This window comes from Halichoerus grypus, chromosome 15, assembly GCF_964656455.1.
Source record: "Halichoerus grypus chromosome 15, mHalGry1.hap1.1, whole genome shotgun sequence".
In the NCBI taxonomy this organism is placed as follows: Eukaryota; Metazoa; Chordata; class Mammalia; order Carnivora; family Phocidae; genus Halichoerus; species Halichoerus grypus.
In genome coordinates this window covers 54,139,781-54,164,498 of record NC_135726.1, presented here as the reverse complement: position 1 = coordinate 54,164,498, position 24,718 = coordinate 54,139,781, and the positions used below count along the sequence as shown (strand labels likewise).

The window sequence follows — 24,718 nt, the reverse complement described above, 5'->3', positions numbered from 1 at the left end:
TTGAATGGGGAAGGCCGGTCCGAGATGGACAGAGGCGCCAGAAGGAGGAGCGCCGAGCACTGGACGGAGTGGAATGGGACCTGGAAAGGGAGAGACAGAAGGGGGCCGGGGCGGGGGGGGGGGGGGGGGGGGGGAGGGAAGGGCAGGTGAGGGGTGCGTGTGGAGCCAACAGAGGGCGCCCCCACCCCGAGCCACGCACACAGACCTCCCTACCCCTGCGGCTGTTCTGCCCCTGCCTTGGAGACTGCTCCTTCGGACACAGCCTCCTCACCTCCACCTTGGATGTGTGGGCTAAGCCTAACTTCTGGGGGGGGGCTCCAAGGGTCCTTGGCTTGTATCTGCGTAACTCCATCCCTGACTCTGTCTTCACCTGGCCTTCTTCTCTAGAAGCGTCTCTCCTCTGGGTGTCTCTTACGACACTTGTCATTAGATGTAGGGCCCACTTGGATAATCCAGGATGATCTTAGCTCGAGATCCTTAACTTTATTATATCTGCAAGGGCTGTTTTTCCAAATAAGGTCACCACATTCATAGGTTCCAGGGGTGAGGACGGGGACGTATCTTTTGGGGGCTGGGTGACCATTCAAACCACTAAGTTCCCGCCAGGCTGTTTCCTACCTCTGGGCCTTTGCACATGCTGTCCCCTCTGCCTGGGATGCTCTCCAGCCACATCAGATCCTCATGGTCCTTCAAGATTCAGTGCACTCACTCATCATCAGGGAGATGCAAATCACAACCACAATGAGATATCACCTCACACCAGTTAAGATGGCCATCATCAAAGAGACTGAAGTGTTGGGGTGCCTGGGTGGCTCAGTCGGTTAAGCGTCTGCTGGTGGGAATGTAACCTGGTGCAGCCACTATGGAAAATGGTATGAAGTTTCATCAAAAAACATAATATAAAATAATAGAACTACCATATGATGCAGCAATCCCACTTCTGGATATTTGTCCCAAGGAAATGAAATCAGTCTCTCAAAGAGGTATCTCTTTGCTCACTGCAGCCTTATTCACAGTAGCAAGATCAGACTTGTGTCCGCTGATGGATGGGTGAATGGAAAAAGAAAATGTGGTATACACACACAATAGAATACCATTCAGCCATAACAAGAAGGAAATCCTGCTGTTTGCAATGATATGGATACATCTGGAGGATGTGATGCTAAGTGAAATAAGCCAGACAGAGAAAGATGAATATCGTAGGGTATCATTATAAGTGGAATCTAAAAAAGTCAATTCACAGAACCAGAGAGTAGAACGGTGGTTGCCAGGAGCTGGGACGTGTGTGTGTGTGTGTGTGTGTGTGTGTGTGTGTGTGTAGGAGAAATGGGGAGATGTTGGTCAAAAAGCACAAAGTAAGTTCTGAGGATCCAATGTACAGCATGGTGACTATAAATAACAATACTGTATTGGGGCGCCTGTGTGGCTCAGTTGGTTAAGCATCCAACTCTTGATTTCGGCTCAGGTCATGATCTCAGGGTCTTGGGATCGAGCCCTGCGTGGGGCTCTGCACTGGGTGTGGAGCCTGCTTGGGATTCTCTCTCTCCGTCTCCCTCTGCCCCTGCTCCCTCCCTCTCTCTCTCTCTCAAAAAAAAAATTTCTCTAAACAAAACAAAAAAAATCAATACTGTATTGTATATATGAAGTTTCCTAGAAGTTTGTCTTTGTTTTGCTTTTGGATATATCTGAATTTTGTTTCCAGTTTGAGCTAAGAGAGTGGATCTTAAGTGTTCTCATCACGCACAAAAAGGTAACTGTGAAGGGATGGATGTGTTCATTAACTTGATTATGGTAACTATTTTACAATGTATAGGTGTATTAAGTCATCACGTTTTGTACACTTAAAAATCATGTTGTACATCTAAAATATGTATAATCTTTACTTGTCAATCGTACCTTAATAAAGCTGTAAAAAATCCTCAATACCCATGGCACCTTCCTTGGGAAGGTAGCCACCACCCCTCTTTCCCTCCCTCACACATACACACTCAGGTTGGGTAGGGTGCCATCTCTGGGTGCCCCGAGTGCCCTGAGCTTCCTCTGTTATTATAGTACATGCCACCTTAGCTTATATCTGTCTTCTAGCCAGAGCTGAGCCTACCTCTCTGCTCACACACCTTCTGTGGCTCCCTATTGCCCAAATTTCCAGCCCTTCTGCCCCCCCCAGCCCACTTTCTCTTTATCTCCTCCCTTTCCCCCCCACCAAAACCCTTGATAAGATCCTCAATCCTCAGCTCCAAATCCAGCCTGGCACGAGGCCTCCTCTGGGTCCCCCAATGTCCTGTGTCCCCTCCATAGTTGCACAGATTATGGGTCTCCCTGGCACAGGCTGGGGGCTTGTTGCAATGCTGGGTCTGACCTTTCTTTGGGCTTCCAGCTGTGCCCTGCCAGGGCCAGGCACGCAAGAGGACCCAGGGGATATATCTTGTTGCATCAGGCCTGGCAAGTGTTGCTTCTGACCCTGGCTGGGTCACTGTGGGAGCTTGGCCAGCCCCTTATCCTCACTAAGCCTCAATTTCTTCAACTCCAAACTGGGGGCTGAGGTGGTAAATGAGAAAATATAAGGTCCCTTCCACATTTGTGCTTCTCTGAATCTCTTTCTTGACCACCCCATCCACTGGCAGTCCTTCCCTGCAGGAGTCCAGGACCCCACCTTGTGTGACTCAGGCATGGTCACATGACTCACTTTGACCAATGAGAGTGACAGTGACAAGTGTCACTTCTGGGTGAGGATTAATGGGGCAGGGAGTGGATCTCTAATGGCAAAAGCCATGTTGAATCAGGGCTCCACCCGCCTAGGTCCCTGCATGGCTCTGATGAACAGAGGGCCCCTGCCACCCCCGATGGACAAGTAGTGTGAGCAAGAAATGAACTTTGTGGTTACCAACCACAGAAGTTTGGGGGTTGTTACCGCAGCAAAACCTCACCCATCCTGTTATAACATCCATCTCTGCTCCCTGCCCTCTTTGCCTCACTTCCTGTTCAGCCTGGTTTAGCTCCCTTGTCCCGCTGAACAGATGTTTCTCGATTATTCACTTGTTTTCAATCTGTCCCCTCTTGCGGTGGGCAGAATAATGGCCCCTCAAGACGTCCACTGGAACCTGTCAATGTTCCCTCACATGGCCAAAGGGCCTCTGCAGATACAACTTAGTTAATTATCTTGAGATGGGGAGATTATTGTGGGTTGAGTGGGTCCAATGTCATCACAGAGGTGTCTGTAAGTGAAAGAGGGAGGCGAGAGGATCACAGTCAGAGCGATGCCATGAAAGACCTGAGTGGCCACCGCTGGCAATGAAGAGTGATGCGGGGGGGGGCGCCTGGGTGGCTCAGTCGTTAAGTGTCTGCCTTCAGCTCAGGTCATGGTCCCGGGGTACTGGGATCGAGCCTGCATCGGGGCTCCCTGCTCAACAGGAAGCCTGCTTCTCCCTCTGTCCCTTTTGCCCCCCCTCCCTTGCTGGCGCTCTCTCTCAAATAAATTCTTAAAAAAAAAAAAAGAGTGGTGCAGGTCAAGTGCCATGGAAAGCAATTCTCCCCTTGGGCTCCAGATAGGAATGCAGCCCTGCTGACACCTTGATTTTCGCTCAGTGAGACCCATTTCGTTGTCTGACGTCCAGGACTGAAAGATAATGCATTTGTGTTGTTTTACTTAAGCCACCAACTTTGTTATAGCAGCGACAGGAGCCTAATACACCTGTCGCCCTCCAGCACATCGGCTCCTGAGGCCAGCTGCCTCCCCAGCACCTAGAACAGCACCTCCCTCACAGCGAGCGCTCAGTGGGTATCTGCTCCGGGACTGGACCGCTGCACAGGCCAGGAGCTCCGCCCCCCCCCCCCCCCCAGGCAGAGATGATCGGCTCAGAGGCAGAGGCCTGACCCAGGCTGGCCAATCAGATTTCCTCTCCCTGGAAGCAGCCGGACACTCGCCTCTGTTCCGGGCTGGGGGGTGTGGGCACCTGGCTGGCTGTTGCCTTTGGCTGGTTAAAGCAACAGAAGGCCACTGAGGCAGCCCATGGAATCCTGCAAGGAACTGTCAAACCACAGACAGGAACTAGAGCCTTCCAGGGACTTTCCTCCAGCTCTCTCATTCTTGTCTTTCCTCTCCAAAAGTCCAGATCCTGGGAGAGGTAATTATTCCGCCCAGCCTTAGTCAGATCCTGACAGGAGGCTGGCTGCCTATTCTCATTTGCCTCACGACAGAATCAATCTCTAATGAACAGCGAACAGTCAGAAAGCGTGTCCCGTGTACCCATCGAATCAACCAGTCTGGTTGGAACCATCAGTCCCATTTTACAGATGAGGAAACAGGCTCAGAGCAGTGAAGAAACTTTCCTAAAGTCACATCGCTGAAAGAGGGGCAGGTAGGGATAGAAAACTCCAGAGATGGGGCGCCTGGCTGGCTCAGTCGGTGGAGCATCTGACCCTCGATCTCGGGGTCATGAGTTCGAGCCCCATGTTGGGTATATATATTACAAAAGAAAAGAAAATTAAAGAAAGGCCCCAGAGATCAAAGAGAAAGAAAGAAAAAGAAAAGGAAGAAGGAAAGAAAGACCCCAGAAGTCACATGCCTACAGAGAAAGGACCGGTCCTGGTTCTTGCCTACTTTTGGGTTCTCAGGACCTGGGGCCCCTCAGATGCATGTCTTGCCCTGTTTTCTGTAAGAGGTCTCTGTAGCCTTCCAGAAATTTCCCCCTTATCCTAAGCTAGTGTGAATGGGTTCCTGGCATCCAAAAGGATTCTAAAACGGGGATGTGCTGGAGCCGCTCAGATTGGCTCCTGGGAATGGACTGTTAAAAATTCAGGAATTCTGGGGCGCCTGGGTGGCTCAGTTGGTTAAGCGACTGCCTTCGGCTCAGGTCATGATCCTGGAGTCCCTGGATCGAGTCCCGCATCGGGCTCCCTGCTCGGCAGGGAGCCTGCTTCTCCCTCTGACCCTCCCCCCTCTCATGTGCTCTCTCTCTCTCATTCTCTCTGTCTCAAATAAATAAATAAAATCTTTAAAAAAAAAAAAAAGAAATCTTTAAAAAAAAAAAAAAAAAAAAATTCAGGAATTCTATCAGCCTGTTTGTTGTTCACTCATCTAGAGCTGGAAACCTGACATGGTGGGAGCATTTACACCAGGGAATTGGCAAATGTTACCTACCAGGGCCTTATTTTACTGCAGAGAGCCACTGTGCTTTATTCTATACCAGCACACCACAGATCCTGAAACAACGCATTGGCAGAGAAAGTCAAAGAACGAGAGCCTCAGGATGGAGAAGACCAGGGGGGAAACAAGAGGCCCTGGGGCCCTGCCCGGGGCTTCTCGGAGTTCCCTTGATCTGTTTCACAAACACTGTGTTGTACTGGAGCCAGCCCACCCGGCTGCTGAGTCTCAGAACTCGGATGAGCTCAAGCAGACCAGAAGTTGCTACTCCCCGACTTCCTCCCCTCAGAAGCACAGCCAAGGTTGGTCAGAGTTTATTGGAGGGCATGGGAGTCATAATAAAACAAAGTTCTAGGCTTCTGGTGTCTGTCAGGGTCCATCTCTCCTCTGGCCAAGATGCAGCGGGTGGCACTTGGGCATCAGTCCCCCATGGGCAGCCACAGGGCCTTGGTCCGTGCTGCCCGCAGCCCCAGCTCTGCGCCTGCCCCCTTGGCCTCCTGATCCCAGGCCCGAGGGCAGCCCCGGTTCACCCACACCGGCTTCAGGTTTCCTGCTGAGGCCCACTCCACAAACTGGGAGCCCTGGCATGAGAAGAGGGGGATCAGCACTTCCATCAACTTGGTCGCCAAGCAGCTGTTTCCTTGGCAACAAGGACTATTACTGAGGGGCCTGCCGGCTTGACCTAGGCTCTGCTGCTACAATGCTCAATGTGTAGTCGGCCGACCTTCCAGATGCTGAGGGAAACAAGGCTGACCTTTGTGGCTAGGGGATTTCCTCCCCGTTAACAGCCCACGTTCAAAGGAATGGGGCCTGATGTTCTTGGTGACAAGGAGTTCCCCTGTTACCATCAGGAGGGTGGACTGCGGGCCTCTGGTTCTGCTACCAGGGTGTGGTCCTTAGCAACGGGTTGTCCAGTGAGATGAGGTCTTGGGCCGGGCGGGATAGGAGGCCCTCGCTGTTATGCTAAGGAGATCCCCTTCCTTAGCAACCGGGGATCTAAAGGGGCAGGATCTCAGAACCTGGTTGCTAAAGAGTCTCTCCTCCCTAGCAACGGGAGCTCTAGGGGGCACTGCCCTGGTTCTAGAAAAGGACAAGGCTGTCGGTGAGGTTTGAGATGCTGAAGAGACAGCAAAGCAAAGGGTACCTGGGCAGATCCGAAGTACCACAGGGCCTGGACGTCCTGGTGCAAGGCCAGGCAGCGGGTCAGGTGGTCCCGGTCGCCGGTCACCACATTCACCAGGCCTGCTGGCAACAAGGCGGCCATATCCTAGGGGACGGCAGAGAGGATTGGGCAGAAAGGGCGTCAGAGAGCCCGCAAGCAACAGGCTGGGTGAGGAGTGAGCATCTGGGGAGGACCCTTGGGGCTCCTGGAAGGAATGGGACCCGGGTCATGACTGGCCAACGCTCAAGGCCTGGACAGAATGGTCCCGGGGTCCATGAGCAGTGCAGGCTTGGACTGGGGGTGGGGGTGGGGACTGGGGTTACCACGGTTACCAAGGGGGTGGGTCAAGTGCAGGCCCCGGGGCACCTTCCATCCATCTTCTGGCCCAGGGGCTTCGGGAAGCAGTAGCAGGAAGGCGGACAACTGTACCTGGCAGACCTCCAGGGCAGGGACGGGACAGGCCCCGCTGGGCACCATGACCACCGCGTTGCCGTGGGCCAGTGCGGCGGCCAGCAGGGACACGAAGGCAAGCAGGGGCCATTCGTTAGGGCACACAATGGCCAGCACGCCCAGCGGCTCCCGTAGCCGGAGCACGGGGCCTTTCAGCTCTGCCACCTGTGGGGACAGGCAGGAAGTCAAGGGCCGGGCACAGGAGCCTCGTCATCTGCCCCTTTCCTCCTCTCCCCACCTCTGCTTCTCTATAACAACTCCAAAGAGGATTCATCAGGTGATAGTGCAGAGCAGACTCGAGCCAGACTGTTGGCTCCGCCACTCACCAGCTGTGACCTTGGGTGTGACCGTACTTAACCTCTCTGGGCCTCAGTTTCCCATCTTTCAAACGAGGCTGATGATGCTTACCTCAGAGGTTTGTTGTTAGAACGAAGTAAGTTACTGCGTGTAGAGGGCTTAGAACCTAGCTGGTGGGTTTGTTTCTGTGTGCGTGTGTGTATAATTTTTTTTAAACTTTATTGAATATAATTGACATTAACCAAACTGCATGCATTTTAAAAGAGTACACTTTGATAATTTTTTTTTTTTTTAAAGTATGCCCAACATGGGGCTTGAACTCGCGACCCTGAGATCAACAGTTTTATGCTCTACTGACTGAGCCAGCCTGATGCCCCCAATTTGGTAGGTTTGGACATCTATACGTATTGGTGAAACTATCACCACAATCAAGATAATGAACTTCACTCGACAAAATCTGCCTGTGCCCCTTAGTGATCCTTCCCACCTGACTCTATCTGAACCCTCTCTGTCCTCAACCACTGATCTGCGCCCGCTCACTACAGATTAGTTTGTATTTTCTAGAATTTTCTAGATACAGCATCATATAGTCTCCACTATTTTTTTTATTTGGCTTCTTTCACTCAGCATAGTCCTTTTGAGATTCATCCACGGAATAGCCTGTTCGCTCCTGAGTGCTGAGTAGGATTCTACTGTTATGGGTGTAGCACACTCTGTTTATCTATTAACCTACCAAAGGATGTTTGGATTACTTCCACCTTTTATTTTATTTATCGTATTTATTTGTTTTAAAAATAAACTCCACGCCCAACATGTGACTCAAACTCAGTCCCCCGGAGTTCCAGAGTCACACGCACTACTAACTGAGCCAGCCAGGCGCTGCTAGATTGTTTCCAGTTTTCAGCTACTATGAATAATGCTGCTATAAAATTTGGATGTAAATCCTTGTATCGATACATGCTTTTATGTTCTCAGATTAAAACCTAGGAATTAGGGGTGCCTGGGTGGCTCAGCTGGTTGAGCGTCTGACTCTTGGTTTAGGCTCAGGTCATGATCTCAGGGCCGTGAGACCCAGCCCCGTGTCCGGCTCCACGCTCAGTACAGAGCCTGCTTGAGATTCTCTCTCCCTCTGCCCTCCCGCTCATGCGCGCTCGCTCTCGCTTTCTCTCTCCCCAAGTCTGGCTCACTCCCAAATCCTTGCTCTAACCCCTACCCCAGGCTGTCCAAGCTGTCTGCCAGCCCACCGAACCCTCTCACCTGCAAGACATGGCCTTGGGCCTGGGCACGGGCGCCCCATGCCCGAAGCTGCCTCGCACTCAGCTCTACCTCCACCTTGGCGTCCTTGAGCTCCATGCCGTGCCTCTCCAGCCTCGAGGTGAGGGCAGACTCCCGGCGCTCCAGGGCAGTTGCCAGGGCCCACAGCAGAGTTGCCCGGGCCCCTGGTGACTGACCCACCCAGCTGTGTGTGTGGGGAGACACAGTGCAAATCAAGAGTCGGCTTCCTGGTCCTGGCCCTTTCCAGATGTCCTTCCTCTATCGGCAGCCCCTATGATGGGGCTCCAGGCCCCATGGCCCATCTGCCTGGGGAGGGGAATGAGGGGGGTGACCCGAATCCCATCAACCTTGGGAGCTCGGACTTCATAACCCACTGGTCCTCGGGACCCAGACCCCACACACCATCAGCCTGTGGGGGTCTCAGACCACCCTCTCTAATGCCCCATGACCTCTGGGTTTTCCCACATGATTCCCCTTACCCAGGGGCAGCCTGGTGAGCGGCCTCCACAGCCCCTCGGATATCCTTGGCTCCACCCTCAGCCACGTAGCCGTGGAGATTGCCTTGTGAATTCTTGATGGGTCTGGAGCTCCGGGCCCCAGGAGCTTGGAAACGGCCGCCGATGAAGAGCCCATAAGGGGTTGCTGGGCTGGAGCAGGGTGAGGCGTGGGGGTGGGTCCTGGGGTCAGGTCCACTCAGACCCCATGCTCCACCCCACTGAGCCTCTGGGAGAGCACAGTCCTTCATTTAACAGGACTGAGACTCTCCTTAGGCACAGGGGCTGGGTGTGGAGCCACAAGACCCAGGATGCAATTCTGGGCAGCACCCGGGGACCCCTCAAGATAGCTCTAATGACTGCCTCCCCACAGTCCACGGGGAGCCTGCCACAACTTTCCTTGTCCCCTTCCACACCCCCAGGGATTCTCACAGTTGCAGCCCCTGGGACAGCTCACCTGGGTCCTATTTCGGGTCCAGCTGGCAGGGTTGAGGGGACGGCAAGGCCAAAGGTGTCATAGTTCAGATTCTCAGAAAAGTAAGACAGCCTGGCGGGGGTCCCTGAGGGCCGCAGATACTCATACAGACCCTGGAAGAGGAGCAGTGTCAAAAGGGCACAAGGTGGCTGAAGGGGGTGATGACGGGGCGGAGGAGGGGTGCACTCACGTCGGGGCCCCCGTGCCAGGAAGACCCACTCTCCTTGCAGCCACCCGTGGGCACTTCAGTGTTTCGCAGGCCGTGGGCGTTGATCCAGACCGTGCCCACCCGGAGCCTGTGGGGAGAGAAGGGGATGTGAGCAAGAACGCAAAGTCGCAGGGGGCCGGGAGTCAGGGAGGTGGGGTGGGCAGAGACCCGGAGAGAGGGGGATGGAGGCCTCAAGACTGAGAGGAAGAGCAGAAGCTTGGGCCCCCCCAACAGGCTGCCTCCCGTGCCCCGGCGGGTGCCGACTGACCCACAGCCCAGCTCCAGGGCCTGCCCTAGTCTCTCGCTCCACACACTGGCACTGGCTCCTCGGGGCGTCCCGTTGGCCATGGCCAGGGCCTCCTTAGCTGTACGGAATGGGGAGGCCACGACCACGGGCCAGGGCACCTGGAAGGGGGATGATGGAACTCAGGTGGCCTGGCCAGCTCCTCTCTCCAACATCCCAGCCATTAGGGGAGCAGCCTACAACAGTTAGCAGCCCCCAAACCCAGACCCAGTGGTCAGCCCACTGGGGCCTCTGCAGGCGTAGTGTTGCTGCTCAGGTCTGGCTGCAGATGGGTGGACAGAATGGGATCTCCAGGGCCCTAGACGGCTCACCTCTGCCTGGATACATGGGGAAGCCGGGGGCAGGTCAGAGACCAAAGTTGGGGGGAAGAATAGGCTGTCACCAGCCTGAAAAACCTGAAGAGAAAGAAACAGATCGGCAAGTTCACTTCTAGCCCCTCCTCCCTCAGACCCAGGAGTCCTTGTCCCCAGCTGCCTCCTCCCTCAGACCCAGGAGTCCAGGCCCCCAGCCCCCTTCCTCCCTCAGACCCAGGAGCCCAGGCCCAGTCTCTCCTCCCTCAGACCCAGGAGTCCAGGCCCCCAGTCCCTCCTTCCTGAGACCCAGGAGCCCAGGCCCCCAGCCCCCTGCTCCCTCAGACCCAGGAGCCCAGGCCCCCAGCCCCCTCCTCCCTCAGACCAAGGAGCCCAGGCCCAATCTCTCCTCCCTCAGACCCAGGAGTCAGGTCTCCAGGTCTCTCCTCCCCTGGCACCCTGGAGTCTGTGCCCCTTGCTCACCTGGGCGCCCTGACTCCGGGCCTCACGCACATAGCGCTGGGCCAGGTCACGTGCGGCAGCCTCTCGAGTCCCCATGTCCACGGCCCCATCCAGTCCTCGACCGCCCCGAAGCCGCGCCATCCGCTCCTGGAGCCGCCTCATCGTCTCGTCCCACACAGACTCCTGGATGAGGAGCCTGAGTCCCCCCTGTTAGGAAGAGGGATGTCAGGGCAGGCAGGCAAAGTCAGGGCCCGCCTTGAGAGGACAGGCTCCCACAGAGGCCGAGACATAGGGACGTACATACACATATCAGAGGAGGATCAAGGAGCAGTGGCTGGGGACCCTAAAGACTCACCAGGGCTCCACATCCAGGTAGGAGGTGAAATTGCAGAAGGTGGTGATTCAGAGTGAAGACAGATATTGGAAAACTAGGGACATGCACACTCAGAAAAGTGGAGGGAATCTTTAAGAACAAGAGACGTGAGCCCCCTGCAGAAACAGGAGAGCCGGGATGTGGAGATTCAGAAATCAGAGGCGATGAGGAGCCCCACAGAGAGAGAATGTGAGACACAAAGAGCTGAACATTACAATCGATGGAGAAACAGGAGGCCCTGAGGTCTGGAGACGGACACGCACGACCCCCAGGACTTCGGGGCCCACGGGCACATGGGCCTTACCGCGTTGCGGTCGGACCAGGCTGCATCCACGACGCCCTCCACGGCCGAGTCCACATCCGCCGCCTCCGTCAGCACCAGCAGCGACTCAGCCCCCAGTGCCAGGCCCAGCTCGGCACCCCTGCCCGCCAGGGTCCGCCGAAGGGCACGTCCTTCCTGCAGGACCCCCGCCGGATTCAGCCAAGGGAGGGGCCTTCCAGCCTCCCAGCCACATCCTGTCCCCCTCCCAGCCCCAAAGATACCTCGACGTCTCCACAGAAGGTCACCTTCTGGACTCTAGGATGGGAGGCCAGGACAGGGCCCAGGGAGGCAGGGCCACTGATCACATTGAGGATTCCTGGGAACGAGCCTAGCTCCCCTGCCAGTTGGGCCAGGAGGAGGGGTGTCGGGGAGGCTGGCGGCACAAGGACCACCACAGTGCAGCCTGGAAAAGGGGGGCAGCTCAAAGACCCTGGAGTCTGGGCCCCCAGGGCTCTTCTTCAGACCCAGGGGTCCCAGCTCCTTCTTCCATCATACCCAGGAGTTAAGACCCCCAGCCCCTTCCTCCCTCAAACCCAGGAGTCCAGGCCCCCCAGTCCCTGCTCCCTCAGATCCAGGAGTCCAGGACCCCCAGCCCCTCCTCCCTCAGACCCAGGGGTCCAGACCCCCAGCCCCTCCTCCCTCAGACCCAGGGGTCCAGGCCCCCAGCCCCTCCTCCCTCAGACCCAGGGGTCCAGGCCCCCAGCCCCTCCTCCCTCAGACTCAGGGGTCCAGGCCCCCAGCCCCTCCTCCCTCAGACCCAGGAGTCCAAGGCCCCCAGCCCCTCCTCCCTCAGACCCAGGGGTCCAGGCCCCCAGCCCCTCCTCCCTCAGACCCAGGAGTCCAGGCCCTCAGCCCCTCCTCCCTCAGACCCAGGGGTCCAGGCCCCCAGCCCCTCCTCCCTCAGACCCAGGAGTCCAGGCCCTCAGCCCCTCCTCCCTCAGACCCAGGGGTCCATGTCTCCCAGACCCCTTCTCCCTCAGACCCAGCCCAACAATTACCCACAGCCAGGGCAGGGCAAATCCTCCACATCATCTCAAGGAAGGAGAACATGGGTGACAAGATGAGACCGATTACTCCTGTAAGAATAAATAAAGAGACTGGGGCACGTACTGCTAGGTCATAAGGGAGGAAGGGGCTGGGGGCCAGGACTCCTGCTTCTCACCCATGGGCTCCCAGCCTGCCAGCACCTCTTCCTGGGTGTACGCCTGGACAGCGTGGTACTGGAGCAGCTGCTGGGCCAGTGGGACATCCCCGTCTCGAACCTCTCGAACGGCTCGCCCGGAAACCAGGGACTCCAGGGTCCACAGCAGCCGCTGGTGCTTCTGGATCATCTTGGCCAGTCTGTAGGGAAAGCCGGGGCGGGGTGGGGGAGTCATTTCCCACTGCCCTTCAGTCACACAGTCCTGGGACACCCCCTCTGTACTTGGACTACAATCCCTACGATCTCCTGGGGGCATCCCCATCATTTACCAGGGATGGAGAGCCTGAAAGTTTTATGGGAAATGTAGTCCGAGAACCACAAAACCAGAAAGGGCCGTGTGAAGATTGTGGCCACCAGCGACCCCCCAAAGGCGCTGCGAAATTGAAGTTGAACCTCTAATCTCAATTGTTCTTTTAGAAAATGGAAACTTTGGGGCGCCTGGGTGGCTCAGTTGGTTGGGCGACTGCCTTCGGCTCAGGTCATGATCCTGGAGTCCCAGGATCGAGTCCCGCATTGGGCTCCCTGCTTGGTGGGGAGTCTGCTTCTCCCTCTGAACTCCCCTCTCTCATGCTCTCTAATAAATAAATAAAATCTTAAAAAAAAAAAAAAAGAAAAGAAAATGGAAACTTTGTCTCTAATTGCCCCAAGAGTATGCTGGAGAATGGGCACTGGGGCCAGGAAAATGGAGCCTCAATGAGCCCCGGGGCTATTCTGGTGATGAGAAACAGCTTTCTCATCACCAGCGCTGGTGTATGGTATATGGATTTTTTAGCTGCTAAAGGCTTGAAGGCATGCTGGCCATAAGCCTTAGCTACAAGTAATTCAGCGAGGGGCGCCTGGGTGGCTCAGTTGGTTAAGCGGCTGCCTTCGGCTCAGGTCATGATCCTGGAGTCCCTGGATCGAGTCCCGCATCGGGCTCCCTGCTCGGCAGGGAGCCTGCTTCTCCCTCTGACCCTCCCCCCTCTCATGTGCTCTCTCTCTCTCTCTCATTCTGTCTCACCTGAGCAGGTGCTGAGCCCGAGAGGCTCCAGGGAGTCCACTCCAGTTCTCGAACGCAGTCCCTGCTGCCTCCACGGCTGCCGCCACATCCTCAGCCTGTGCCTGGAGGCAAGCGGTCAAGCTCTCTCCTGGGGAGATGAATGGAGGGACCCCAGACAGGAAGGGGGGGAGCCCATGTCAGAACTGGAGGGGGCTAAGATTTCCAGAGCCCGGGTGCACCCCAACGCAGGAAAGCTGGTCCCCAGCCCCGCTCTATTATAACCCTACTGGTCATTGCTCTGTCTCCCGTAATCAAGGAAGGGATCTTTAAGTAGAGTGACTTCAAGAAGCATACATAGGGACTTGGAGTCATAATTAGGATGACTGCTAACAGGAAGAGCCAGCGATCCTGGCCTTCTTCCCCCACTGGCTACTCCCTGGCCTCAGGGCCCCAAGCAAAGGGAATGGGGCGTTGTTGTTGGTACAACTGGGGGGTACAGACGCCTCTCCCTACCCTAGCAGCTGGGGGACACCTCATACCTGTGATGGGATCCTGGCAAGGCACTGAGTTCCTGTGTTCTGGCTTTAACCACTTCCCGTTTACATAGTGACCCAAGTGTCGGTCCTGGGTGTCCAGCCAGGCCTGTGGGAGGTGAAGACGGTTTGGAATGGGGTCTGGGAGCCAGCTGGGGGAGGTCAATTCCTGCCTAGAATCCTCTGGGAGAGGGACACCTGCACCCCTTTGCCCCCTCCGCTAATTCTTCTCCTGTGTAGAAGGAAAATAACCCACAAACGTAAAATACATTATAATCTAAAACTCATCACGTTAACCATTTTAAAGTGTAGCACAATTCAACAGCATTTAGGACGTGCCACCATCACCACAATCTCGTTCCAGGACATTTCCGTTCCCCCCAAAGGAAACTTTGTATACATTAGGCAGTCACTCTCCCTTCCCCCTGCCCCTAGCCCCTGGCAACCACTAATCTGCTTCCTGTTTCTGTGGATTTGCCTACTCTGGATATTTCACAGAAACGGAACCTTACAGTCTGTGACTTTTTTGGCTGGCTTCTTTCACCCAACATGCTGTTTTTGAGGTTCAGCCTCCGACTCTTTTTTTTTTTAACTTTATTATGTTATGTTGTCATCATACATTACGTCATTAGTTTTTGATATAGTGTTCCGTGATTCATTGTTTGCGTATAATACCCAGTGCTTCATTCAATACATGCCCTCCTTAATACCCATCACCAGGCTAACCCATCCCCCAACCCCCCAAGCATCTGACTCGATTTCGGCTCAGGTCATGATCTCAGGGTTGTGAGATCGAGCCCCGCATTGGGCTCCATGCTGGGCGTGGAGCCTGCTTAAGATTCTTTCTCCCTCAGCCCCTCCCCGTCTTCTCTCTCTCTTAAAAAAAAACAACAAAAACCCCCTTTCCTTTTTACAGCTATATAATATTCCAATGTCTGGATGGGCCACGTTTTGTTTATCCATTTATCACCGGTGGATGCACATTCAGTTTGTTTCTGCCTTCTGGTTATTGTGAATAGTGCCGTTCAGAACATGCATGTACGAGTTTTTGTTTGAACACCCATCTTTACTTCTTCTAGGCATTTGTACCCAGGAGGGCAATTGCTGGGTCATAGGGCAACTCCACGAGTAACTTACGGAGGAACCACCAAGCTGTTTTACATTCTCACCAGAGATATGTGAGGGCTGTCCTACTGACTTTGCTTTTTTTTTTTTTAATTTATTTGACAGAGAGAGCGTGCAAGCCAGCAAAGCAGGAGGAGGAGCAAAGGGAGGCGGAGAAGCAGACGCCCCACTGAGCAGGGAGCCATTACTGGGGTTCGATCCCAGGACCCCGGGATCATGACCTGGGCCGAAGGCAGACGCTTAATTCACTGAGCCACCCAGGCGCCCCTGTCCTACTGACTTTGAAATGTGGCTTAATAAAACCCTTTCTCCTCCGTGGAGAAATGACCTCAGGTGAACTTCCTATTTCTCGGGACACCTGAGACAATTCAGCTGCATTACCAGGCAACAATGACTCCTGAATGGTCCACTGCACCTGACCGGGAAAATTGGGAACACGCCATAAGGCTCCAATGGGAAGCCAGGGCACTGGGGCTTTCTGATCGCTCTGCGTTCCTGTGATTGGGTACATACCTTGTCACAACCCTGGAGGCAATGCCCGTGACACTGTTCCCAAGCAGTATCAGGTTCTTTTTGGAAGGTGGGGCTTCTAAGCCAGGTGGCTCGCGCACCTGGCCATGTGATGGCGTTCCCTCCCACCTCTGCAGTCATCACTTTGGGGAGCAGTATGGACTCCCGCTGAAGACACAGGCCTGCCAGGTGCAGACTTATTTGATGTGACATGTCTACCCGAGCCCAACGCAGAGCACACAGGCATTGCAAATGGGACCGAGTCTCTGGAACTAGGATTTTGAATCTTGGCTCTGGTATTTATTGTGCAACCTCAGCTAGGGTGTTACAATACTCTGGGCTTGGCTAAGCCATCTGGAAGATGGGGATAATCACAGCCCCTCTCTACTTCACAGGGCTGCGGTGAGGATTAAATGCTTCAATGCCCATTATACACTCAGAACAGCACTATGTAGAATTGCCTCTTAATCCCACTGCACCTCGCCCTCCACGTCTGCTCCACGTCTCTCTCCCTGGTCCTGTCTTCCTTAAATCCTGGCAAAATCCGAGACATGCTTCCCACTTTTTCCTTCTACAACTGCTCTCTTCTTAGCATCCCAAAGCCACTTCTCCTGATTTTCCTATTACCCTGCCAACTGGCCCTTCTCCTTTTTCTTTGAAGTCAAATGGTGAGTCAGAAGTTTCCAATTCAAATACCCCCAGAGAAAGATACATTTTGGAAACAGCTGGGGGTGTATGAACATGAGCTGGACACTGGATGATATTAAATAATGACCGCTGGGATGCCTGGGTGGCTCAGTGGGTTAAGCGTCTGCCTTCGGCTTAGGTCATGATCTCAGGATCTCAGGGTCCTGGGGTCAATTCCCGCCTTGGGCTCCCAGCTCAGCGGGAAGCCTGCTGCTCCCTCTGTCTGCCGCTCCCCTTGCTTATGCTCTCTCTCTCTCTCTGACAAATAAATAAATAAAATCTAAAAAAAAAAAAAGACCGCTAATGTGAAGTGTGAAAAATGGCTAGGTGGGGGCGCCTGGGTGTCTCAGTCGCTTAAGTGTCTGACTTGATTTCGGCCCAGGGTTGTGAGATCGAGCCCCTTGTCAGGCTCTGTGCTGGGCGTGGAGACTGCTTAGGATTCTCTCTGCCCCTCCCCCTGCCTTGCACGCTCGCTCGAGCCCTCCCTCCAAAAAAAAAAAAAAAAAAAAAATGGCTAGGTGGTTATGTTACGAAATGAGTCCTTATCTGCTAGAAATGGGAATTCAAATATTTCTGGGAAGCTAACATGACATCTGGAATTTAAATCATTCCAGAAAAAAGAGAAAACAATAGAAGACAACACTGGACCAAATGGCGATTCCTGAAGCTGAGGGATAGGTAAGTAGCAGTATTAACTACTCTGTGGAAGTTTGCAAACTCCCCCCGCCCAAGAAAAACAAAACCCTAAAGGAATGTCCACAGGGTCCTGGCAAGTCATGTTAGTGTGAGAAGAGGGGCTGGTGGAGATTGGGAACTCATCACTTGCCTAAAAAGACAGCCACTATTGAATCCAGATGATTTTTGTCAGGGAATGTGAGCCAAACATTGCCAAATTTTGGGATTTTATTTTCAAAAGAAGCTGGAATCCTCCTGGATGTTTACAGGGAATTAGTTGACCACTAATTCACATTTTCAAAAATAAACTACAGGCCAAAGAAAACAGTTTGTTGGTCGAGTCTGGCCCACACATTGGAAGGTTGAGACCTTTGCTTGGGAGGCGGTGGGGGAACCATGGGCTGTGGAATCTGGGGGGCTCAGGTTCAAATCTCAGCTTCACCTCTTTTAAACTGTGTTGACCGTAGGAAAATTGCTTACCCCTTTCAGCCTCCGTGTGCTAAAATAATGACAATAATCCCCTCTCACAGCTGTTCTGGGGATTAAATGAGATCACACTGAGTGAACACAGAGAGCTCCCAGTAAATATAAGCTATGATCACATTATTGCTATTTCAGTATATTCCATCTCTAGCCAACCTCCAAGTGTGGGAATTGTCTGTCCTCTGACCCAGATCCTCATTCCCACAGTTCAGCTATCTTTCTACACTGGTGACTCGCAGGTCCCTGTCTCCAGACCTGAAGGCTCGAGCCCAAGTAGCGTTTGACGCCTGCACAAGCCCAAGGCTGTCCCCGGGTCCCTCACACTCGCACCATGTGATAACCAAGCTCAGGGTCTTTCCTCGAAACCCTAGTTCTCCTGGGATCACCACTGGTGGTGGTCGTGGTGGGTCAGAGACAGCCAGACCTCAGACACTGCCTTGCCCTCTCAACTCTCACACCGTTCCTCCTGTATCTCTGCCTCTTCCCCTCCTATCCATCTATCCACTTCCACAGCCCGCTCCAGGCTCTGGTCTCATCTTCTTCCATTGTTCCAGCCTCAGCTTCTCATTCCTGGGTGCTAGAAGACCCTGTGGGATCAGGAGAGCCCCATGGAAGGAGTTCGGAGGAGCCTAGGTAATTACAGAATATTCGAGGCACCCTACTTATCCACAGGAACCACAAGAGGTGGTCTGGGGGACCCCGAGGGATCACAGGAGCCTCATGAGGACTTGAAGAGGCGCTGAAGAATCCTGGGAGCCCCACGAGGGTGGTATTCTGAGGGGCTGTAGGTGATTTAAATTCTGAGCTCTCCCGAGGTTCCCAAGCTCCTGGAGCCCCGCAAGTATTGATGGGGGCCCCGAGGAACGACGGGAGCCCCACAGGAGTTCAGGGGGTGGGGCTCAGTGGGCCACGGGAGCCACAGGATGTTCTGAGGGATCACGGGAAGTCCACGGCGATTCTGAGGGTCCTTGGAAGATCAAGGGCGCCCCCACAGGAATTCCGAGTCCCTGGGGATCACGGGAGGTTCTGTGGGGGGCGCTGAAGAATCACAGGAGACCCTCCGGGGGCTCTGAGGTATCGGGGAAACACCGCCGCGAAGTTCGGAACAAGGGGTACGAGAACTACTCCGAAACAAGAGGGGGAGACTCAAGGGTTAAGAAGCAGCAGCCGCAAAGGATCAAGGGAACGCCCTTCAAGGGTGGGTCCTAAAGGGGCGGCCTGAGTCACGGGAACCGAGAAGGGCGGAGCTGCTGAGCTGCCGCGGTGCATCACGGGAGTCGCGCGCCAAACGGGACCCGGAGGCCTGGGGAGGGGGATGGGCAGCGCCGAACGGCAGGCCCTCACCAGCGCGCATGCGTGGCTCTCAGGCACCGGTCCGTACTCCAGCGTGTTGAAGATCTCTCGGGCGCTAGTCCTTTCACGCGTCGCAGCCATCACCCGCCCGGGCCCGCTTTCCACCAAGAAGTGCGGGGCGCTCTGCCCAGAAGAACCTTGAGGTCGAAGGGCGGCACCGCCCACTCCAGCGCAGGGGGCGGGGCTACGGGAGAGAGCGTAACCCCGCCTTGGACACGATGGCCCCGCCCATATGCCCATGCTGGGAAATGTGATTTGGAGCATGCGCAATCCTCAGAGCGAGGCGAGGCGGGGCGGGGGGGGTCGGGGACGGGAAGAAAATGCGGTGTCTTGCAAATAGTTAGCAAGCCTCCAGATTTAGAAGGGTGACCGTATTGGTGTATCTTCTCTCCACCCTGTTCATACTGAGGGCAGGAAGTTCAGCTTTTAGTCCGAAGTAAATTTACTAGAGAATCGAATCGAGCTCTGGGACGAAGCGATAGTTCAGAGGTCAGAAGGGAGTCTTTTAGGATGGACGTTGAAATTAAGGTTTTGAAAGTGCGCCAGCCTGGGCTGTCCAGTAGCTTGGCCAGATGTGGTCTGGAAAGAGGAGAAGTATAGCTTTAATCGACACAGGAAGTGTGGCATTCAGAAATTAGGTTCAGGATTTAGTTTTGATTGGTTGAGGTGAGAGGCGTGGCTTCAGCCTTAGACTATGATTGGTCGGAACGTAGTGCGGTTGCCGGATTGGTGTCTGAGCGTTCGAGGTAGACGGAAGCGTGGTCTGCTGAAGTCCTTGGTTACAGAGGCTGAAAGTGTGGCTGTCATTTACATGTTTACCTCATAGGACTTGGAGAGCATCTGGAACTATTGGCTCCCAACAGATTGGACAACCGCATCTGGTCTGAGTGGAATTATAGTCTCAGGCCAGATTCTTAGATTTTCATACAGGATAGTGGGTGTCAGGAGTCGGTTGTGGGTCCGGCAGCAGGCCCCACAGTTCGGATCCTGGCCAGGGTTTCCCCCCCCACGTCGGGGTTACTGAGGACGCCTAGGTCTCTTCCTCAGGGCCATGGCGGACTCGAAGCTGCTGGTGCCGGAGTTAAGCGAGGCAGAGAAGATGGGCGCGGAGACCGAGCGTTTCGAAGAGCTGCTGCTGCAGGTGAGGACTGACCCGCTCCTGGGTCCCTGGGTGTTCGGGGGATATGTGTGTGTGTGTGTGTGTGTGTGTGCGCGCGCGCGCGCGCACGCGCACGTGTGTATGCACGCCCGTGGGTGCTCAGAGATGACACTACATTCCCAGAACGCACTACATGGAATTGTAGTTGCTTAACTCCCAAGTTTGCTAGGCTCTGGAAGAAATGCAGAGTGGGGTTGGGGTTGTTATTAGGGGTCCTCAAAGGAGGAGAGAGACATAGTATGTCCTATTCTGTGCACATCTCATATGCATAAAATTTCTCGACAAACCTTTGAAGAACAAATGAGGGTCTGATAGCACAGAGGTTGTTGTTTTCCTTCACACAGGCCTCCAAGGAGCTCCAGCAAGCCCAGACAAGCAGACCAGAATCTACACAGATCCAACCGCAACCTGGTGAGAAAGGCAGAAACCCAGAGAGAGGGGGATAGAGTCTTAGAGAGAGGTGGACAGAGGCTGGGGGCAGGGGACACAGAGAGAGGAGGCAAGAGAGAGGCACAATAATGGGGTACAGAGGCCTTGACGGGGGTTGTGACAGAGATCCAGAGAGAGCAGGGAAGGGACCAAGATCTAAAGAGAGGAGGAGGAGGACGGGCATGACTAGGGGGACAGAGACTCAAAGACAGAAAGAGATGCAGAGATCCCAGGGGATGGAGCGGGGAGCAGACCCAGAAAACAGGACTGATCAAGAGAAGGGGCCAAAGAGGGGACAGATCAAGAGAAGAACTGAGACTGAAGAGGGGATAGATGGAAACCCAGATGCATGCAGAGGCAGATACTCAGGACAAACCCATTTCCGTCAGGTTTCTGCATAAAGACCAACTCATCCGAAGGGAAGGTGTTCATCAACATCTGTCACTCTCCTTCCATCCCTCCTCCGGCTGACGTGACTGAGGATGAGCTGCTTCAAATGCTGGAGGAAGACCAAGCCGGTTTTCGCATCCCCATGAGTCTGGGAGAACCTCATGCCGAGCTGGATGCAAGTCAGTGCCCTCGGAGGACCCAAGGATCTAGCTCCCTGGGTCCTTTCTTCCCGAGGATCCAAGATCCAGGGCCCAGGACCCTCCTCCCTCAGGACCCAGAAATCTGGCCTTCCTGACCTTATCCTTTTCTCTGTGACATATGCCCAGCTTCCTGGGCCTCTAGTACCTGCTGCACAGGACAGTCCTGGTCCTGCCAACCTGGCCAGGCTGGACTTCTCCCTGCCCTACTCCATGGTGAGGGCGAGCTGGGCAGGTGTCCTCATTAGCTGGCCAGACCAGCGCTCACTCTTGTTCCTGTTTCCTTCCTCACCCTTCTCCCCGTCTCTATCTCTCAGCTTTGTCTCACCTGTCTCTGTTGAGTTTCTGACTCTATATGCTTGTGTTTCAAATCACATATGTCCCCTGAAGCCTCCTGGGATCAGGCTTTGGGCAGTGCCCTGGGGACTGATCATACCCAGAACTTGCCCTTGAGACACTCCTAGTCTTAGATTGAGGGTGGAAGGGACAGATGCAGTTTCAATATGGTATGATTTGTGCTGCTCTGATAGGGGTTCTTCACCCAAACTGAAGGGTCTGGGAAGGCTTCCTGGAGGAGGAGGTGTCAGATATAAGATGTGAAGGAACCAGAGGAGTTCATCAGGCCAAGACAGAGAAGAGGGTTCTAGGCAGAGGGGACAGAGGAGTACAGAGGCTGCAGTGATTGAATTGGATTGGTCAGTAATCAAGAGAGATTGGAAGACATTTAAAGGGACCAGATCCCCCCAATGACCAGGGGGACATTGGACTGGGTCCTAGAGTAACAGAGAAGTGAGCTTATCTCCAGGGGGGAGGAGCAGACCACACAGGGTCTTCAACGCCACGCCTGAAGGACACATACCTTCATCTGGGGCGCTGGGGAGCCATGGGAGGGCTGTGTGCAGGGAAGGGGCGAGGTCAGCGCTGGGACATGGTGGGAAAGGACCCGAGAGGAAGAGACGAGGCTGGTATGATTCCAGACTGGCAAGTGCGAGTCTTGAGCCCTTACTTTCTGATTGTCTCTGGGTCTCTCTGGTTCTTGGCGGCTGCTGGCCGTTATTGGTTTTGCCTTGTCTGTATCCGGCGGTGGGGTTCCCTCGGAGGGCTGGGGGTCTCACCCCCTTTCTCTCCCCACAGAAGGCCAGGGTTGTACCGCCTACGACGTAGCCGTCAACAGCAACTTCTACCGGAGGATGCAGGTTGGGGGCGGGGCTGCGGGTGAGGCCTGGGCCGGAGCCTCTCCCTCCACCCGGAGCCCTCCCGCAGCCTCCCTCTCTCACTCCTAGAACAGCGATTTCTTGCGAGAGCTCGTGGTCACCATCGCCAGGGAGGGCCTTGAGGACAAATACAGTCTGCAGTTGAATCCAGGTGAGGGGTGGGCCCGGGGCTGGCGGGGACTAGAGGAGCCGGAGCAGCTTGGGGGCAGCCCTTGGGAAAGGTGGGGCTAGTGTGGACAGGGATTTTCTTGGTCCCTAGGCTGTGGATTATAGGGAGAAGGCGAGGCTTCTCAAGGTTGGGGATGTGGGCGGGGCTGACCCAGAAACCAGATAAGGGGCGGGGTCTGGATAGCCAGGAGGCGGAGCCAGGAGCATCTCCAGGGACAGATTTTTTGGAGGGGGGGGATATACCCCGGGAAGGGCAGGACTAAGGTGGGCAGATTTCCTAAAGCCAAGCTTGGGGGTGTGGCCAGATCCCTGGCATCCTTGGAGGGGCGCGTCCTTTCCCCTGAGGCTCTTGCTGTCATGACCCCTATGGAAGCAAAGGGAACCCTTACCCGTGCCACCTTTGACCCCGAGCTTCCTACCCGCAGAGTGGCGCATGTTGAAGAACCGGCCTTTCCTGGGCTCCATCTCCCAGCAAAATATCCGCTCCCAGCAGCGTCCTCGGATCCAGGAGCTGGGAAACCTGTGTACTCCTGACTCCCTGAGACCTGAGGAACGGTGCGCCTTCCATGGGTTCTCTCTTTCACGTTTCTCCTTCCCCATAGGAAGCAGTGTTCTGGGGTCTCTGGGAACCCAGAGAGGGGAGAAGCAGCACTCGCACCGACAAGGCTCCCCGAGGCAGCAGGGCTCAGAGGCGGGAGAAAGGAAAGGATGAACCCTGGCAAGGAGCTGGTGGGCTCTCCTCAATTTTGGGTCTTGTTCCTCCCCAGCCGTGAGAAGCCTCACCTGAACCTTTGGCTGGAAGCCCCTGACCTCCTCTTGGCTGAAATTGATCTCCCCAAACTGGTGAGTGCACGCTTGAGCAGAGCTGGAGAAAGGTGTGGAAGGGTTGGGGTCTCTGAGGGGGAGTGAGCGGGGCTCATTGCCAGACCTGTGGGAGCCTGGTGAGTCCTGCCCCCTGAGTACAGCTGCCTGCCATGGGTCCTTCGGGCCCACTTTGGGAGCTGTCCTGAGGGTGCTTGGGACATTGTAAGTGCTCAGTCATGGGGACTTGTAATTACTGTCTCTCATCTTTGTCCTGGAGGATTAGACCCTTTACATATGGTATCCCGACACAGGAGGCTTTTCTCCCCGGTCCACCTGATTATTGCCTTGTTGCTGGGAAGGGAAGGCTGGGCTTACTTCACTGTATTCTCAGGACGGAGCTCTGGGGCTGTCGCTGGAGATCGGGGAGAACCGCCTGGTGATGGGGGGCCCCCAGCAGTTGTACCATCTGGATGCATATATCCCCCTGCGGATCAACTCCAAGGAGAGCAAGGCAGCCTTCCACCGGAAGAGAAAGGTACCTGGGGGGCTAGGGGGAGGTGTGCAGGGAAGCGGGGGGCACTGGGGGGCCTGGACTCCTGGTCCTGAATCCTCATTCTGTTTTTCCTGTCTCTCCTCAGCAACTGATGGTGGCCATGCCCCTTCTGTCGGTGGCTTCTTGACTGGGTTTCTTTCTCTGTTTCCAGGTGGAGAGAAGAGACTGGTGGGGGCTTCTCTGAAATTGAAATAAAAGATTTTTGCCTTTGTTCTGTGTCTGGCTAGGAGTACAAGGGGAGTGGGAGGAAAGAGGGACATTGGACTGGGTCCTAGAGTCACAGAGCAGTCACTGCTCCAGCTTCGGCCTCAGCCTCTCCCCCTCCAGATCCTCTCCCCGGCCTCCTGGCCTCCAGTCTCCCCTCCTGTCCCACACCGTCCCAGAGCTGACCCTCCCCTCTCCTCTTTAGATCCCCTCCTTGGCTCCCCAGTGCCCCAGGAGAAGGTCCCAGCCCCTCAGCCTAGCACCCCAGGCCATGTTGGTGTGGCCCCCTTGATGCCTTTTTTTTTTTTTAATTAGAATGAGAGAGAGCACAAGCAGGGGGAGGGGCAGAGGGAGAGGGAGAAGCAGACTCCCTGCTGAGCAGGGAACCCAGTGCAGGGCTCTATCCCAGGCCCCAAGATCATGACCTGAGCCGAAGTCAGACATCCCTATGCCTCATTTTATTCCTGTCCTTCCTCTCACTCAATCCCGTCACACTGAAGGGTGTCCTGACCACACCTGTGTGTTGCACCTTCTCTTAGTTTCCGCTGTTCCCTCTACTCAGTATCATCTCCTCCAGTAAAACCCGGGAAGTGTCTAATTGTCTTGCCCTCCCAGGGGACCTTTCATGAGTCCGTTGGTAATCTGATACATGCCGTCATCTCTAGCCTCTCCTACCTCTCGTCCTGACGATCCTCTTATTCTTGGAATGGTGCTTCAGGTCACAATCACACCAAACTGTGTCCCACTTCCTGACTCTGCAAGTACTGTTTCCTCTCCTGTGACACTCCCTCCGCCCCCT

General features: G+C 54.9%; 2 protein-coding genes across 7 annotated transcripts; one reads left to right on the top strand and one right to left on the bottom strand.

Moving 5' to 3' along the window:
* ALDH16A1 (aldehyde dehydrogenase 16 family member A1) lies at nt 1-18,926 on the bottom strand. 2 transcript variants are annotated; one of them, XR_013444036.1, is made up of 18 exons: nt 18,793-18,926; nt 13,975-14,077; nt 13,457-13,583; nt 12,418-12,596; nt 12,254-12,331; nt 11,477-11,658; nt 11,238-11,390; nt 10,582-10,767; nt 10,120-10,203; nt 9,773-9,909; nt 9,487-9,592; nt 9,279-9,409; nt 8,807-8,974; nt 8,310-8,511; nt 6,735-6,920; nt 6,288-6,410; nt 619-860; nt 1-80 (listed from the first exon to the last, which is right to left on the bottom strand). XR_013444036.1 is itself a non-coding variant. In XM_036068196.2 (17 exons), exons 1-17 carry the CDS (start codon nt 18,880-18,882, stop codon nt 5,563-5,565), a joined length of 2,397 nt encoding a protein of 798 aa, XP_035924089.2. In that variant the 5' UTR covers nt 18,883-18,926; the 3' UTR covers nt 5,442-5,562. The 2 variants fall into 2 exon arrangements, 1 of the variants encoding a protein (XP_035924089.2); XM_036068196.2 differs by lacking the exons at nt 1-80; nt 619-860 and adding an exon at nt 5,442-5,724.
* Nucleotides 18,350-23,925, top strand: PIH1D1 (PIH1 domain containing 1). 5 transcript variants are annotated; one of them, XM_036068234.2, is made up of 10 exons: nt 18,350-18,522; nt 19,849-19,942; nt 20,305-20,371; nt 20,779-20,958; nt 22,111-22,172; nt 22,260-22,341; nt 22,784-22,913; nt 23,126-23,201; nt 23,554-23,697; nt 23,801-23,925. In XM_036068234.2, exons 2-10 carry the CDS (start codon nt 19,853-19,855, stop codon nt 23,840-23,842), a joined length of 873 nt encoding a protein of 290 aa, XP_035924127.1. In that variant the 5' UTR covers nt 18,350-18,522; nt 19,849-19,852; the 3' UTR covers nt 23,843-23,925. The 5 variants fall into 5 exon arrangements, with proteins under 5 accessions (XP_035924127.1, XP_035924128.1, XP_035924129.1 ...); XM_036068235.2 differs by having other exon boundaries at nt 19,836-19,942; XM_036068236.2 differs by lacking the exon at nt 18,350-18,522 and adding an exon at nt 18,811-18,944.
* Nucleotides 23,926-24,718: the final 793 nt, after the last annotated feature.